Source organism: Danio aesculapii, chromosome 22 (assembly GCF_903798145.1).
Source record: "Danio aesculapii chromosome 22, fDanAes4.1, whole genome shotgun sequence".
Lineage (NCBI taxonomy): Eukaryota > Metazoa > Chordata > Actinopteri > Cypriniformes > Danionidae > Danio > Danio aesculapii.
The window spans coordinates 2506061-2523209 of NC_079456.1; the positions used below are offsets into that span (position 1 = coordinate 2506061).

Genomic DNA, 17149 nt, shown 5'->3' on the forward strand with positions numbered 1-17149 from the left:
GAGATTTTAACAGCCTGAATCAAAAGAACCCAAACCTTGTCTTTAGAGTTCATGTGCTGAGATATGGCTTGTTAATGTTTTTATATGGTTGTTAGGGTTGTATAAGTGGTTGCTAGGGAGCATGTACAAATTTGTTTTATCACTACATAATAGGCTTGATAGGCCGAGTCAAATGAGCCCACCCCTAAACTTCTATGTCACTCTCATCCAAATATCTGATGTCAGACTATTTGTGCCAATGTTAAGTCTATGGGGATTTTTGGATGTCAGCCATTTTGTGCCAATGATAAGTTTATAGAGACATTTTGAGTTTCATTAATCAAAAGAACCGATTGTCAGCTATTTTGTGTCAATGTTAAGTCTATGGAGACAATTTTGGTTACATTCTTGCCTCTTAAGGGGACAATTTACCCCTCTCCCCTACATGCTAATCATGTTAGCATCATGTTAACAACATGCTAATTGAGTTGTTACCATGATGTTAACATGATTAGAATGTAGCAAACATGATTGTAATTGTGTTAGCATCATGTTAGCAACTCAATTAGCATGATGCTAACATGATTAGCCTGGTTTCTCTAGGTTTTTTAATTCTTCACTTTCGGCAATTAGTGACGTTTTTTCCTCGCCGCTGTCGCCACTGTCTTGCATGGTTCGGGACCCGTGGAACTGCGCATGGATGGCTTTGCTCTTCAGTGTCTGAACTCTAAGTAGTGAAAATTAAATCACACTGAACTGAACAAAACTGGACTGACACTTTTTCAATTCACTATAATCTTCTATGTGAAGCTGCTGTGACACAATCTACATTGTAAAAGCGCTATAGAAATAAATATAAAAGATAAATTAGCATGTAACTAGCATGATGCTAATCAGCTTTTCGAATCATGCTAACATGACTAGCATGTAGCTGGCATGATGCTAATTGTGTCATCATAATACTTATAAAATGCTAATTGAGTCATTGTGATGTTAACATGATTAGCATGTAGTTAGCATGATGCTAATCATGGACCTAAGTAAAACAAAAGATTTTTTTAAATATAAGATTTATGATTTAAGGATCTTCTGAGTATATGTTGACAGTTTAGAACATAAAAGCACTAAGTCATTACAGAGCTCAACAATAAGGACTGACCAATGGCCCGATTCGTCAGGACAGTAGACAGGATGGGCACTAAAGTGTAATTTGGCTGCGACTGTTTGTCAATTGCATGCAAATATAATATTAGTGCTTTCATACATAGACATTTGTTTCTGAACCTCGTTTGCCCAGTTATCGCGGTTCTATTTAATAGGCATTAATATCTAATAAAAAAAAAAATAGGCTGCGTCCGAAACCGCATACTTCCATACTATATAGTACGTTAAAAACAGTATGTGAGCCGAGTAGTATGTCCAGATTCATAGAATTCGAAAATCAGTATGCGAGAAGTAACGGGATGACTCACTAATTCCGGCGAGATTCTGAAGTGCTCATTCCATGCACGCTGAGCTATCCCATGATGCCCCGCGAGAGAATTCATGAATGGGAGTGAATCGACGCAACTGATGCTGGTAGAGGTCACGTGACCATGACAAAATGGAGAATGTAGTACATCCGACTTCCATTCATACTGCTCACATTCACACTGTATAACGTACTTTTCTAACAGCAGAGTAGTACGTTTAAATTCAAATGCAGTACCTACTGAGTCATAGACTGTTTCGGATGCAGCCCTAGTGTCTAACGAGTAAGCCCTTGTATATTTTTAAAAAGCACTAGTATCTAAAGAATAGGCACTAGTATATGATGAATATGCACTAGTACTTAATGTAAAAGATACTAGTATCTAAAACAAGAAGCACTAGTAACATATAAATAGATACTAGTACAGGTTATTAATTAAATGTTAAATAGCTTGCCATACCCCTCCTCCTCTCGGCAGTATTTTTGTTTGCCGCGTTTTTGACAATCTTTTATTTATTATTATGCGAAAAGTGAGAATATACATTCACAGTACATATGAAAATGAAAAAAACAGAATGGATGTATACATCACACATTATTATATAGTTTACAAGTTTCGGTTGTTTTTCAAATATAATTTTTACCATTTCGAAGTATTACTGCATTTCAGAAAGCAATATGTATATGTAAGGTAATATTAAGGAAATATATTTTCTATTTATGTAAAGGTTGTGTTTTGTAATTAACAAAACAAAACATTGTCCTATGGTAAGAAAAAGGTTTTTGACGATCTTCTGTTGCGCCCGCCTCGCCGTGATGACGTCAGCACTTACGCGTCATTCAGCGTCGAGTCTTCAGAGCTGAGGTGAGTCGTTGACGCTTTTTCTCGTGTTTACACAACAATAAAACACACTTTACAGTTTATTAAAGCGACAATCTGCGACTAGTTTCTGCATTGAGTTCACCTCTATCTGTGTGTCTGCTGACCAAAACAATACAGCAGGCAGAGAGGAGCTCTGAGAGGAAGATATGAGTGAATGTGTTTGAGTTTATGTGTTAGTAAGTACAAGTTTATCAGCGTTTGTAATAGTAATTTCGCATAGTATCTGAAGAGAAACAATGGAAATATACAGCGGCAGATTTACACATTTTAATCCAGAAAATTCATCTGATTGCTTTATTAGTGTAACTCAGGGGCGTTGCTAGACATATTATATATATATATATTTTATATATATATATATATATATATATATATATATATATATATATATATATATATATATATATATATATATACATATATATATATACAAAACAAATATTTATTATAATTATAAGTATTATTGTTATTATACCAGCATATCACTCCAGTTGTGTCTGGAGTATGATAAGTTCATTTAAGAAATCCTTTTGCATGAATATTAATTCCATTATAATGAAATTCTATAGACAATTCATTAGAAAACAACAAAAAATTTTTTTTTTTAGAATTATTTGTTGTCTTAGACTTGACACATGGCAGAGAATTAGGTTTATTAAGTCTTTACCTCCCTGACTCGTCGTCCCTCCTTTTTGCTTCACACAAAAAAAATCTATCAGGAGGCATGCTTAGTAAGATCACCGTAATATTGTTTAAACTTTAGTTTTGTCGACTTGTGAAAGAGAAAAAGGCTGTTATGCCGGTTTTACAACACATGAGCGGCGCGTGAGCAGCAAGTATTTTGCCGTGCATGTTAACTACCGGGACTCACACCAGGAGAAGAGCAGCGCGTGCGAGAGTCGCGCGGGTTGAGTCGTTTGCTTTTTGATTAAACACATTGCTTTCACCAGCGTTGGTTCGATTGCACATAGACAATAACATCTTTATTTCAGAATTACCACTCTTAATAAATACACTTGCATATGAAGTAAATCATATCTCAATGCATTTACTGGGGCACTGGAGATTTTTATTGGGGCACGTGCCCCAGTAAATTGGCTCTAGCAACACCCCTGCTGTAACTACTTAATAAAACAATATATTGGTACAAATGCATTTTTTAAAAATTAATTACAATAGTGATGAGCTCATCCTGCAAACACTTTGTCTGAAATGAGCTGATCTGCTGCGGATCTTGAATGACTGTTTAATCAATGTTTATAGTCTGAGGCTCATCAATATTTAAGTTAATTTTATTGTTGTCACCTGACCTGAGCAAATCACATATTGTATCACAAGATCTAACATCATAATGTGTTTATTTCCTCAATCAGTGTAAATGAATCAGATTTCTCTGTTTCTTCTCCTGAAGCTCTGCCGCCATCAGTGAAAGACAAAGACAGAGTTTATTGAAGGACAGTGAGAAGATGAGTGATCCAGAACCCTGCAGAATTAAACAGGAAGAGACTGAAGAACTAATAGGTTTGTGTTTATTCATTACTCTTCAATAATGAGGCTGTAGAACAGTGAGGTTGTTAATCCGACATTCGTCTTCGCTGCTGTATTGATCATAACTGGAGAAAACTGGACACTCACTGACCGCCGTAAAACTGACCAATCTCCAGGTCTCTCTGTGAATAAGCTTGAGTTTTCTCCTTCAGTGACTGATGAGTGTCGGTGTGTTCAGAGACTGTTGTTTCTCAGTGTCATGACTTTCTAGTTTATAAGCATGTTCAGTTTAATTGGTAACATGCACAAGATACTTCTATGTTAATCACTGCATGTGAATTTAATATCGAATTTAATGAGTTTAATATCTTGAACTTGAGCGAAATACGTGATTGAAACAAATTCAGTGCATTCGATGCAAACGCATTGCACATTCAGCATCATTCGCGTTGTTGTGTTTGCAATAACTGTGTATTTAATCTCCACTCACATTATATGGTAAAGAGCCCCTATTATGCGTTATAAAAGGTGGCTCAGTCTGTGATTAGGCCCATGAAGAGTTAACCAGAGAGATTCAGTAGAAGCGAAGCGGTCAGAAGTTACAACACACAATTGAACACTTTTTTAAGCTAGAGAGAACAAGGAGGCAACCATTTTGATCAGATGAAGAGGTTGTGCTTCACACAGGTTTAAAAATATACCTGCGGTGGTAGCTGGATTAAACACACCTTTTACCCACGGCACTTAAATGGTTCACTACATGCGACAAGAAAAAAAATGACGAGATTTTTAACAGTATTTCTATTTATTATGGTATGAAAGTGTGTGTTTTACACTGTTTCTTTACAACAGATTAAAGTAAAACAATAAAAAGTATTCATGTGCACCCACTGACAGGTAAAATCTGCTGCTTGCTCTCTCTCGACATCCACAGACTCAAATGCATCCAGTTCTTGCACAGTCACCATTTAAAAATCGTGATAATTGCTCCAGGTGTCAGTTCACGGCACCCATGCCTAGTGAGAGCACATCCTGAAATGTGTCATGTCTATGAAGGTCTTAAACATCTCAGCCAAACACATTATTCATGATCATTCAACTGTACGGATAAAAACTAGACTCTTAACACTTATTAATTTTCAGATGTGATGGTGAAGGAGGAGAGTGAAGAACTGAGTGAAGATGAGGAGAAACTTCATGTCAACAGAAAGAAAGAAACTCAATTGAAGGTCAGACATAGTTCATCAATTAAAAAAACAGCTGTGAAAGGTTTCACCTGCACTCAGTGTGGAAAGAGTTATAACCTCAAAGAAACTCTCAAGCGTCACCTGATCATTCACACAGGTGAGAGACCTTACAAGTGTTCACACTGCGACATGAGATTCAATAATAGAGGAAACCTGAAAACACACAAGCTGATCCACACTGGAGAGAAAACACACAGATGTGATCAGTGCAGCAAAACATTTTTGAGGCCTTACGAGTTGAAGAAACATCTTAGACTTCATATAAATGGGAGGCCGTATTCATGTTCTGAGTGTGGAAAGAGTTTTGCACGACGGTCTTATTTAAATGAACATCAGAAGATCCACACTGGTGTGAGAGAGTTCGTGTGCTCTGACTGTGGTAAGAGTTTTATGAAGGCTGGAGCCTTGAAAATGCACCAGATGATTCACACTGGAGAGAGACCGTACAAGTGTTCACACTGCAACAAAGCATTCAGGCAATCAGGACACCTGAAAATACATAAGGCGACTCACACTGGAGAGAAAAATCACAACTTAAAAACGCACAATGTAATCTCCCTTCCTGTAAACTCTACTCTGTATTCACACACACCAGATTTCTCAGTTAAACAGCCCCTGTTATACATTATAAAAGGTCCTATTTTGGTTTTGGGGTCTCCGACAACAGGCTGATGTGAATTTAAGCTCAAAGAACACTGGTATTGTCTTATAATATGCATTTATTTTTACCTAATTATCCCAACGACTCCCTTATGATTTGTTCAGCGATTTCATTGTTTCTAAACTCTTCCTTTGCTTGACGCTAATCTGCGGTGATTGGTCTGACGACCCAGTTTGTGATTGGTCAACTGCGCTCAACGCAAGACTGATAGTAAACACCCACCATGGCTTATCAATATACTGGAGCAACTATGACGTCAGTTTGTATGGCGTAAGCAGTTAGCATGTTAGCAGTTCTGGTTCCCTCGTCCCAGAGTCAGTGGGTTATTGAATGGGATTTTGGTTAAATGGCTTCAATAAGGTTGGTGGCAAACACAAACTCAAGATACTTTCACGTTTTATTCTACGACACTAAACACATCACTCTTGACTTTTTAAATCGGTTCCGCTTCTGTAAAAACTAAAAGCTGAACTGGTCTGGAATGAAGCCCGCTTTTACAGCTTGTGTTGGGCGTTTGGATTTGTCTGTTTTTTGGTTAAGCGTTTTCGTCAGTAGTGTTTTATAGTTTGTAGTGTTTATCGAATTGGGGATTCATATTGTGTGTAGATTTATTTTAATAAAACAGTTTCATGAAGATACTGCTGACCATAGTGCAGTCTGACTCTTGCCTGCTCTTTATAATACACATGTGTGAATAAGTGTGTAAAGTGTATTGAATTGTTTACTGACATTTAAACGTAATCGTTTCTCATTAACATTAATTTTATTTTCATCTTTTTTTTATAGATATGTTTTTATTTTTTATTTGGTGTTTTTTTTATTAATCGTATTCTTAAGTTTTATTAAAAACAAATTTAAGTTTCTTCAGAAATCATTTTAGTTAAATATCTGTCAGCCGTCTAGTATGTCTATTACGTTTGCTTTTAAATTTGAGTTAATTTTAACGTTTTAAGTGCCTAAATTAAAGTTTTACCTCAACTGATTGAGGAAGGTGTTTTTTACATACATTAGCGATTGTGAAAACTGCTTTCAGCCTTTTATGGGGCATCTGCAGACTTGGATCCAGGCAGTTTTACGACCCTGTTGTTCCTGATGTGTCCAGTAGGGGGGATGGTGAGATGTTGGGTGCCAAGGAAGGGCCAAAACTCAGAGGGGACTTGCTTTTGATTAAAATTGTTGGAGTTTCTTTTGTGTTTATTGATGTTTGATTTTGTTTGAAATATAATTCCATTTCAATATAATACAGTTGTTACATTTTTTGTTTTTAAACTCCGTAAATAAATGGTTATTAATATGACCCAGTTTATTGTTACGTGAAATTGTTCTGAATATGCAATGTATAATGTTTTTTTATATGTACAAAGTAGAACCAGACTCAGTGGCTCATACAGGGTCATTGCAAGCAGTTCACAATGGTGTGGGCTGACTGTGGGGCACTTGTGGGCCCCCTTTGGCACAGCCCAAAAGTGTGGGCTGACTGTGGGCTAACCCGCTCTGATTAGTGCTGGATAGCCCACACTTTTGGGCTGTCCCAAAGGGGGCCCACACATGCCCCACATTTCATGCCGCTATCTGGACCCACATTAACGCTGCCCTTTATGGGCCCACAGTAGCTTGCTAGAGGGGATAAATGATACATGGCCAAATAATACAGTAGAAGTCAAGCTTTCAGATTACTAAGTGTCTTATACATAAATATACTTTACATTTTTTTTGTGAACTATATAAGCTAAGTTAATCAGAAAATGAGTTTAAATATATAAACAGTTAATACACTCACCTTACTATTTCAGATGTACAAAAGCCCAACTGCACATTAATATGGATTCATTAAATTCTATACATTAAAAACACGCACATGGTTGGATAGTGTAGTGATTAATTGTAGCCTAGTTATACGTTTTCATATAGAGATATGCATTTTGTTGTATTGTTTATATATAAAGTTGCATTCTGATAACTAAAGAAAATGTCAGTGGGGTTTGCCGTGGTAAATCTATGGGGTAAAATGTATTACCGTACTGCCCGAAAGCAATGGAGTGCTAAGAAATGGCCAAATAGGTGTTCATGCTGTTGCTAGGGTATTTGAAATGGTTGCTAGGCTGTGGCAATGCAGTTTAATAGGTGACAACAAAGGAGATTTTAACAGCCTGAGATATGGCTTGTTAATGTTTTTATATGGTTGTTAGGGTTGTATAAGTGGTTGCTAGGGAACATGTACAAATTTGTTTTATCACTACATAATAGGCTTGATAGGCCGAGTCAAATGAGCCCACCCCTAAACTTCTATGTCACTCTCATCCAAATATCTGATGTCAGACTATTTGTGCCAATGTTAAGTCTATGGGGATTTTTGGATGTCAGTCATTTTGTGCCAATGATAAGTTTAAAGAGACATTTTGAGTTTCATTAATCAAAAGAACCGATTGTCAGCTATTTTGTGCCAATGTTAAGTCTATGGAGACAATTTTGGTTACATTCTTGCCTCTAAAGGGGACAATTTACCCCTCTCCCCTACATGCTAATCATGTTAGCATCATGTTAACAACATGCTAATTGAGTTGTTACCATGATGTTAACATGATTAGAATGTAGCAAACATGATTGTAATTGTGTTAGCATCATGTTAGCAACTCAATTAGCATGATGCTAACATGATTAGCCTGGTTTCTCTAGGTTTTTTAATTCTTCACTTTCGGCAATTAGTGACGTTTTTTCCTCGCCGCTGTCGCCACTGTCTTGCATGGTTCGGGACCCGTGGAACTGCGCATGGATGGCTTTGCTCTTCAGTGTCTGAACTCTAAGTAGTGAAAATTAAACCACACTGAACTGAACAAAACTGGACTGACACTTTTTCAATTCACTATAATCTTCTATGTGAAGCTGCTGTGACACAATCTACATTGTAAAAGCGCTATAGAAATAAATATAAAAGATAAATTAGCGTGTAGCTAGCATGATGCTAATCAGGTTTTCGAATCATGCTAACATGACTAGCATGTAGCTGGCATGATGCTAATTGTGTCATCATAATACTTATAAAATGCTAATTGAGTCATTGTGATGTTAACATGATTAGCATGTAGTTAGCATGATGCTAATCATGGACCTAAGTAAAACAAAAGATTTTTTTAAATATTAGATTTATGATTTAAGGATCTTATGAGTATATGTTGACAGTTTAGAACATAAAAGCACTAAGTCATTACAGAGCTCAACAATAAGGACTGACCAATGGCCCGATGCGTCGGGACAGTAGACAGGATGGTCACTAAAGTTTAACTTAGCTGCGACTGTTTGTCAATTGCGTGCAAATATAATATTAGTGCTTTTATACATAGACTTTTGTTTCTGAACCTGTCTGGTTTGCCCAGTTATCGCGGTTCTATTTAATAGGCACTAGTATCTAATAAAATAAAACTAGGCTGCATCCGAAACCACATACTTCCATACTATATAGTACGTTAAAAACAGTATGTGAGCCGAGTAGTATGTCCAGATTCATAGAATTCGAAAATCAGTATGCGAGAAGTAACGGGATGACTCACTAATTCCAGCGAGATTCTGAAGTGCTCATCCCATGCAAGCTGAGCAATCCCATGATGCCTCGCGAGAGAATTCATGAATGGGAGTGAAGCGACGCAACTGATGCAGGTAGAGGTCACGTGACCATGACAAAATGGAGAATGTAGTACATCCGACTTCCATTCATACTGCTCACATATATACTGTATAGAACGTACTTTTGTAACAGCAGAGTACTACGTTTAAATTCAAATGCAGTACCTACTGAGTAGTAGACGGTTTCGGATGCAGCCCTAGTGTCTAACGAGTAAGCCCTTGTATATTTTTAAAAAGCACTAGTATCTAAAGAATAGGCACGAGTATATGATGAATATGCACTAGTACTTAATGTAAAAGATACTAGTATCTAAAACAAGAAGCACTAGTAACATATAAATAGATACTAGTACAGGTTATTAATTAAATGTCAAATAGCTTGCCATACCCCTCCTCCTCTCGGCAGTATTTTTGTTTGCCGCGTTTTTGACAATCTTTTATTTATTATTATGCGATAAGTGAGAATATACATTTACAGTACATGAAAATGAAAAAAACAGAATGGACGTATACATCACACAATATTATATAGATTATATAGTTTACAAGTTTCGGTTGTTTTTCAAATATAATTTTTACCATTTCGAAGTATTACTGCATTTCAGAAAGCAATATATGTAAGGTAATATTAAGGAAATATATTTTCTATTTATGTAAAGGTTGTGTTTTGTAATTAACAAAACAAAACATTATCCCATGGTAAGAAAAAGGTTTTTGACGATCTTCTGTTGCGCCCGCCTCGCCGTGATGACGTCAGCACTTACGCGTCATTCAGCGTCGAGTCTTCAGAGCTGAGGTGAGTCGTTGACGCTTTTTCTCGTGTTTACACAACAATAAAACACACTTTACAGTTTATTAAAGCGACAATCTGCGACTAGTTTCTGCATTGAGTTCACCTCTATCTGTATGTCTGCTGACCAAAACAATACAGCAGGCAGAGAGGAGCTCTGAGAGGAAGATATGAGTGAATGTGTTTGAGTTTATGTGTTAGTAAGTACAAGTTTATCAGCGTTTGTAATAGTAATATCGCATAGTATCTGAAGAGAAACAATGGAAATATACAGCGGCAGATATACACATTTTAATCCAGAAAATTCATCTGATTGCTTTATTAGTGTAACTCAGGGGCGTTGCTAGACATATTTTATATATATATATATATATATATACATATTTTTTTATATATATATATATATATATATATATATATATACATATATATATATATATATATATATATATATATATATATATATATATATATATATATACAAAACAAATATTTATTATAATTATAAGTATTATTGTTATTATACCATCATAATCCAGACACAACTGGAGTGATATGCTAAGTTCATTTAAGAAATGTTTTGCATGAATATTAATTTCATTTAATGAAATTCTATAGACAATTCTTTAGAAAAAAAAAAAGATGTTTTATAGAATTATTTGTTGTCTTAGACTTGATACATGGCAGAGAATTAGATTTATTAAGTCTTTACCTCCCTGACTCGTCGTCCCTCCTTTTTGCTTCATACAAAAAAAATCTATCAGGAGGCATGCTTAGTAAGATCACCGTCATATTGTTTAAACTTTAGTTTTGTCCACTTGCAAAACAGAAAAAGGCTGTTACGCTAGTTTTACAACGCATGAGCGGCGCGTGACAAGCAAGTATTTTGCCATGCATGTTAACTACCGGGACTCACACCAGGAGAAGAGCAGCGCGTGCGAGAGTCGCGCGGGTTGCATCGTTTGCTTTTTGATTAAATACATTGCTTTCACCAGCGTTGGTTCGGTTGCACATAGACAATAACATCTTTATTTCAGAATTACCACTCTTAATAAATACACTTGCATATGAAGTAAATCATATCTCAATGCATTTACTGGGGCACTGGAGATTTTTATTGGGGCACGTGCCCCAGTAAATTGGCTCTAGCAACACCCCTGCTGTAACTACTTAATAAAACAATATATTGGTACAAATGCATTTTTTAAAAATTAATTACAATAGTGATGAGCTCATCCTGCAAACACTTTGTCTGAAATGAGCTGATCTGCTGCGGATCTTGAATGACTGTTTAATCAGTGTTTATAGTCTGAGGCTCATCAATATTTAAGTTAATTTTATTGTTATCACATATTGTATCACAAGATCTAACATCATAATGTGTTTATTTCCTCAATCAGTGTAAATGAATCAGATTTCTCTTGTTTCTTCTCCTGAAGCTCTGCCGCCATCAGTGAAAGGCAAAGACAGAGTTTATTGAAGGACAGTGAGAAGATGAGTGATCCAGACCCCTGCAGAATTAAACAGGAAGAGACTGAAGAACTAATAGGTTTGTGTTTATTCATTACTCTTCAATAATGAGGCTGGAGAACAGTGAGGTTGTTAATCCGACATTCGTCTTCGCTGCTGTATTGATCATAACTGGAGAAAACTGGACACTCACTGACCGGAGTGAAACTGACCAATCTCCAGGTCTCTGTGAATAAGCTTGAGTTTCTCCTTCAGTGACTGATGAGTGTCGGTGTGTTCAGAGACTGTGGTTTCTCAGTGTCTTGATTTTCTAGTTTTAAGCATGTTCAGTTTAATTGGTAACATGCACAAGATACTGCTATGCTAATCACTGCATGCGAATTTGAGTTTAATATCTTGAACTTGAGCGAAAGACGTGATTGAAACAATTTCAGTGCATTCGATGCAAATATGTTGCACATTCAGCGTTGTTGTGTTTGCATTGACTGTGTATTTAATCTCCACTCACATGAATAATTACTCACATTATATGGTAAAGAGCCCCTATACTGCATTATAAAAGGTGGCTCAGTCTGTGATTAGGCCCATGAAGAGTTAACCAGAGAGATTCAGTAGAAGCGAAGCGGTCAGAAGTTACAACACAATTAAACACATGTTTTGAAAGCTGAAGAAAACAAGGAGGCAACCATTTTGATCAGATGTACAGGTTGTGCTTCACACAGGTTTGAAATATACCTGCGGTGGTAGCTGGATTAAACAACTTTTACCCACGGCACTTAAATGTTTCACTACATGCGACAAGAAAAAAAATGACGAGATTTTTAACAGTATTTCTATTTATTATGGTATGAAAGTGTGTGTTTTACACTGTTTCTTTACAGCGGGTTACAGTGAAACAATAAAATTCATAAATACCAAAACAACATAAATCCGCCATTTCTCTTCTGATATTCATGTGCACCCACTGACAGGTAAAATCTGCTGTTTGCTCTTTCTCGACATCCACAGACTCAAATGCATCCAGTTCTTGCACAGTCACGTTTTAAAAATGCCTTCTGTCAATCATGATAATTGCACCCAGTCCTATTCAAGGCAGTCGTGCCTAGTGAGAGCACATCCTTAAATGTGTCACGTCCAGTGGTGGAAAGAGTACCATTACTTGCCTAAAAATGTAGTGCGAGTAAGAGTACCTGCTGTAAATATTACTCAACGTATAATTAAAAAGTAGACCTTTCAAACGTACTCAAGAGTTGTGAGTATTACGCTGTAAAAAGCTGATGCGTTTACTTGTAATTTGTGGATGTGTGTAAACGTAACATTCTGTAGTGCATTTAGTGATTACCCAGCAGGCACACAACGTTAGGTAGGTAATATTAGGTTAGATTTAGGTTGTGATGTCAGGTGACCAAAATTTAATGTCTAGCCAGCATCTAAGATCAACGTTATTTTGATGCCCAATAACGACGTTAAATAACGTTGATATTTGTTTGATTTTTGGTTGTGTTGGGAAGTAACCAAAAACCAACTTGAAGTCTTATTCAACATCATATTGATGTAAAATACTGACATTTATTCATCAGGTATGGCAACCAAAATCCAACATCTGATAGACATCATAGTCAGGGCCGGCGCGTCCATAGAGGCGACCTTGGCAGAATCTGCGACACCACCCTCACCACCCGCGTCCTCAGCAGTTATATCCTAGGGTGGCAGAATAGAGAGGGCGGCGTCCGCGACACCTCCCTCACCACCTGCATCCTCAGTTATATCCGCGACCCCCCACCCCAACCCCCCTTCCTCACTTTGCTAACTGGTCACTTTCGTTTTCACTTTCGGGTTGAGGGGGGCGTGATCGTCCTTTGCCTGGAGCGGGAGTTCAGCTTGCTCCGGCCCTGGTCATAGTGGTAACGTCAACACAAAGTCAAACTGTAACATCATTAGACTTTGATATTTGGTTGATTTTAAGCTGGACGTTGTCGGCGTTACATTGGGTTCTGACGTCAACCCGTTTTTCGTTTTCTAACAAAATGCAATGTCCCCACGACGTTGGGGTGCAACGTTAATCTGACGTCATGATGCCATTTCAGTCATCAAACAGTAAACATTCGTCATCTTCTCATCAGTGACCTGCATCTAAACAGCCTCTGGGTCAATGTGTGTAAAGATTTTGGACATCTTCTTGGACACTTTTACTGCTTCCAAGAAGTTTGCTGCTATTATGAAGCATCCATGTCTTGAGGTAGCTTATCATGATGTGATTTACCTTCTATGTGTGATTTGATTGAGCAGGAATCACAGGACTGATTTTTATAATCCCTATAGACAAGAAAAGATTAGGTAGTGGCTGCAGGTTGAAGGAAAGTAATGGAGTTAAAGTACCAATACTGCAGTAAAAATGTACTCAAGCGAAAGTAAAAGTAAACATTTTTATAACTACTTGGTAATTAACAATTCCTGAGAAAAACTACTCAATTACAGTAGTTTAAGTATTTGTAATCTGTTACTTTACACCACTGGTAATGTCTATGAAGATCTTACACATCTCAGCCAAACACAAATGCTCTTATACATGATCATTCGACTGTACGGATAAAAACTAGACTCTTAAACATGTGACTTATTTATTTTCAGATGTGATGGTGAAGGAGGAGAGTGAAGAACTGAGTGAAGATGAGGAGAAACATCATGTCAAGAGTGAAGAAGAAACTCAATTGAAGATGGAACATAGTTCATCAGTAAAAAGAACAGCTGTGAAATGTTTCACCTGCACTCAGTGTGGAAAGAGTTATAACCTCAAAGAGATTCTCAAGCGCCACATGATCATTCACACTGGAGAGAGACCTTACAAGTGTTCACACTGCGACATGAGATTCAATAATAGAGGAAACCTGAAAACACACAAGCTGATCCACACTGGAGAGAAAACACACAGATGTGATCACTGCAGTAAAACATTTAAGAGGCCTGCAGAGCTGAAGAACCATCTTAGGGCTCATACAAAGGAGAGGCCGTATTCATGTTCAGAGTGTGGAAAGAGTTTTACACGACAGTTAAGTTTAAATGAACATCAGAAGATCCACACTGGTGTGAGAGAGTTCGTGTGCTTTGACTGTGGGAAGACTTTTATTACAGTTAGAGCCTTGAAAATGCACCAGATGATTCACACTGGAGAGAGACCGTACGTGTGTTCACACTGCAACAAAGCATTCAGACAATCAGGACACCTGAAAGCACATGAGATGACTCACACTGGAGAGAAACCATTCACATGTACTCAGTGTGGGAGAAGTTTCATACGATTATCAAACCTTAATAAACATGTGCTGAGTCACACTGCAGAGAAAAATCAGGACTTAAAAAAGCAGAATGAAATCTCCCTTCCTGTAAACTCTACTCTATATTCACACACACCAGATTTTTCAGTTAAACAGCCCCTGTTATGCATTATAAAAGGTCCTATTTTGGTTTTGGGGTCTCCAACAACAGGCTGATGTGAACACAAGCTTAAAGAACACTGGTATTGTCATTTAATATGCATTTATTTTCACCTAATGATCCCAACGACTCCCTTATGATTTGTTCGGTGAATCGTTTTGTCCAAACCCTTCCTTTATGTGACGCTAATCTGCGGTGATTGCTCTGATGACCCAGTCTGTTTTGGTTGGTCGACTGCATTCAAAGCGAGGCTGATAGGAAACGCCCACCACAGCTTTTCAATACACTGGAGCAACTATGACGTCGGTTTGTATACATAAGCTAATCTAGTGTATGCCTATTACATTTGCTTTTAAATTTTAGTTAATTTTAACATTTTAAGGGCCTAATTAAAGTTTCACTTCAAATGATTAAGGTGTTTTTTGTCTACATTAGCGATTGTTAACATAGATATATACACTAGATATTGTATACAGACCCTGAGCATGCGTCAATAGCGCCGCCACATTTGTACAGTGCTCCCAGGGCAAATGTCATTCAACCGCACCAGTCAAGACTAAAGCCAATGTGAAGATACTGGCCTTTAGCTACGGGTGTAGTGAGGAGACAACAAAGCATAAAGGCAGAACATTTCATAGGTAAGATTTCATTTGAACGTTTTTGTATGTTACTTACTTTTGTGCTCAACAAGTATTGATGATAATGCAGTCTCTTACTGCACTGACCATAAGCCAAAGCAGCACCAACTCGCACTTAATAGGCTTATGCTAGTTTTGGTGAATAAAATCAGCAAACAATCTAACTAAAATATGACAACAAAATGCTCTGATGCCAGAAACTTGTATTATTGTCGGCTAAGAGAATGAGTTGTTCATTCTCATTCGAGTTGATTCGTTTACAAGTGAATCGCTCCCTCCGTTAGCATTAGAAGTGAAAGCAGGGGGTGTGTTTCAGGACACGGATTAGATCAAATTTAACAGGGAGGGAAGATAATACATTTCCATACACAAGCACACGCTATTTATCAGTAATGCCCGCACGGTCACTAATCCATCAATGTAGATAAGTGATGTAATATAATTTTCGTAATTAAAGAATTAATTGCATACTGACCACTGGGAAAACTCCCAATCATACATATTTGTATATGTGTATATATCTCTGGCTCTGGATGGTTCAGTTCTCCACTACACCTTGGTCCCACATTTATTTTAAAAGAACGCTACCCTGTACTAAAATGGCGGCTCTATTGACCATTCCTTTCAATAGACAACAATAGCGTAGACGACATCTAATGTAAATATCTATGGCTTGTGAATACTGCTTACAGCAGTGTTTTTGACAAAATCCTGTTGCGCCCACTTACCGCCTCGCTCAGGAATAATTTGTTTTATACATATGCCTGTCAGCCATGAAGCATATGCCTGTTACGTTTGCTTTTTATAATCGTAAGTGCATTTTTAAGTGCCTCATAAAAAGTTTCACCACACATGTATAATGTGTGCGTTTTTGTTTACATTAGCGATCGTTTTGGTTTGTCAGCTTTTAATTTGCCGCGTCACCGTAGCTCCCGCCTTGCTGTAACGACGTCAGCGCCGACGCGTTCATTCAGCGTCGAGTCTTCAGAGCTGAGGTGAGTTGTTAATGCTTTTTCTCGTGTTTACACAACAATAAAACACACTTTACAGTTTATTAAAGCGACAATCTGCGACTAGTTTCTGCATTGAGTTCACCTCTATCTGTGTGTCTGCTGACCAAGGCAGAGAGGAGCTCTGAGGACAATATGAGTGAATGTGTTTGGGTTTTACTGGGTTAGTGAGTTCATCAGCGTTTGTATGAGTATGTCAAAGTATCTTTAGGCAAATGAAGGGACTAACGTGTATGAAGTTTGATGCAGAGGCGTTAAATAGTTTTGGCGCTCTTTATTTTCCAACGGCTTTTCTGATTTCTCAGTTTCTGTACAGACGCGCGACTGCTGACAATCTGATTCCTTTATTGGTGTGAATACTTGATAAAACTATATACTGATATAATTTTTTAAATTATACACAATAGTGATGAGTTCATCCTGCAAACACTTTGTCTAAAATGAGCTGATTGGCTG

General features: G+C 37.3%; 1 protein-coding gene and 1 pseudogene across 1 annotated transcript; both read left to right on the plus strand.

The window, feature by feature from the left end:
* LOC130215687 (gastrula zinc finger protein XlCGF7.1-like) overlaps positions 1–17149 on the plus strand; it is a 359478-nt pseudogene that overhangs the window by 194284 nt on the left and 148045 nt on the right.
* On the plus strand, positions 14246–16476 carry LOC130215648 (gastrula zinc finger protein XlCGF7.1-like). The gene has a single exon (XM_056447491.1). The coding sequence runs from the start codon at positions 14247–14249 to the stop codon at positions 15099–15101; it is 855 nt and encodes a 284-aa protein (XP_056303466.1). The 5' UTR covers position 14246; the 3' UTR covers positions 15102–16476.

What these genes read in the sequence shown, in the direction of transcription:
- LOC130215648 (XM_056447491.1), top strand. Translation starts at nt 14,247, where the DNA reads ATGGTGAAGGAGGAGAGTGAAGAACTGAGTGAAGATGAGGAGAAACAT.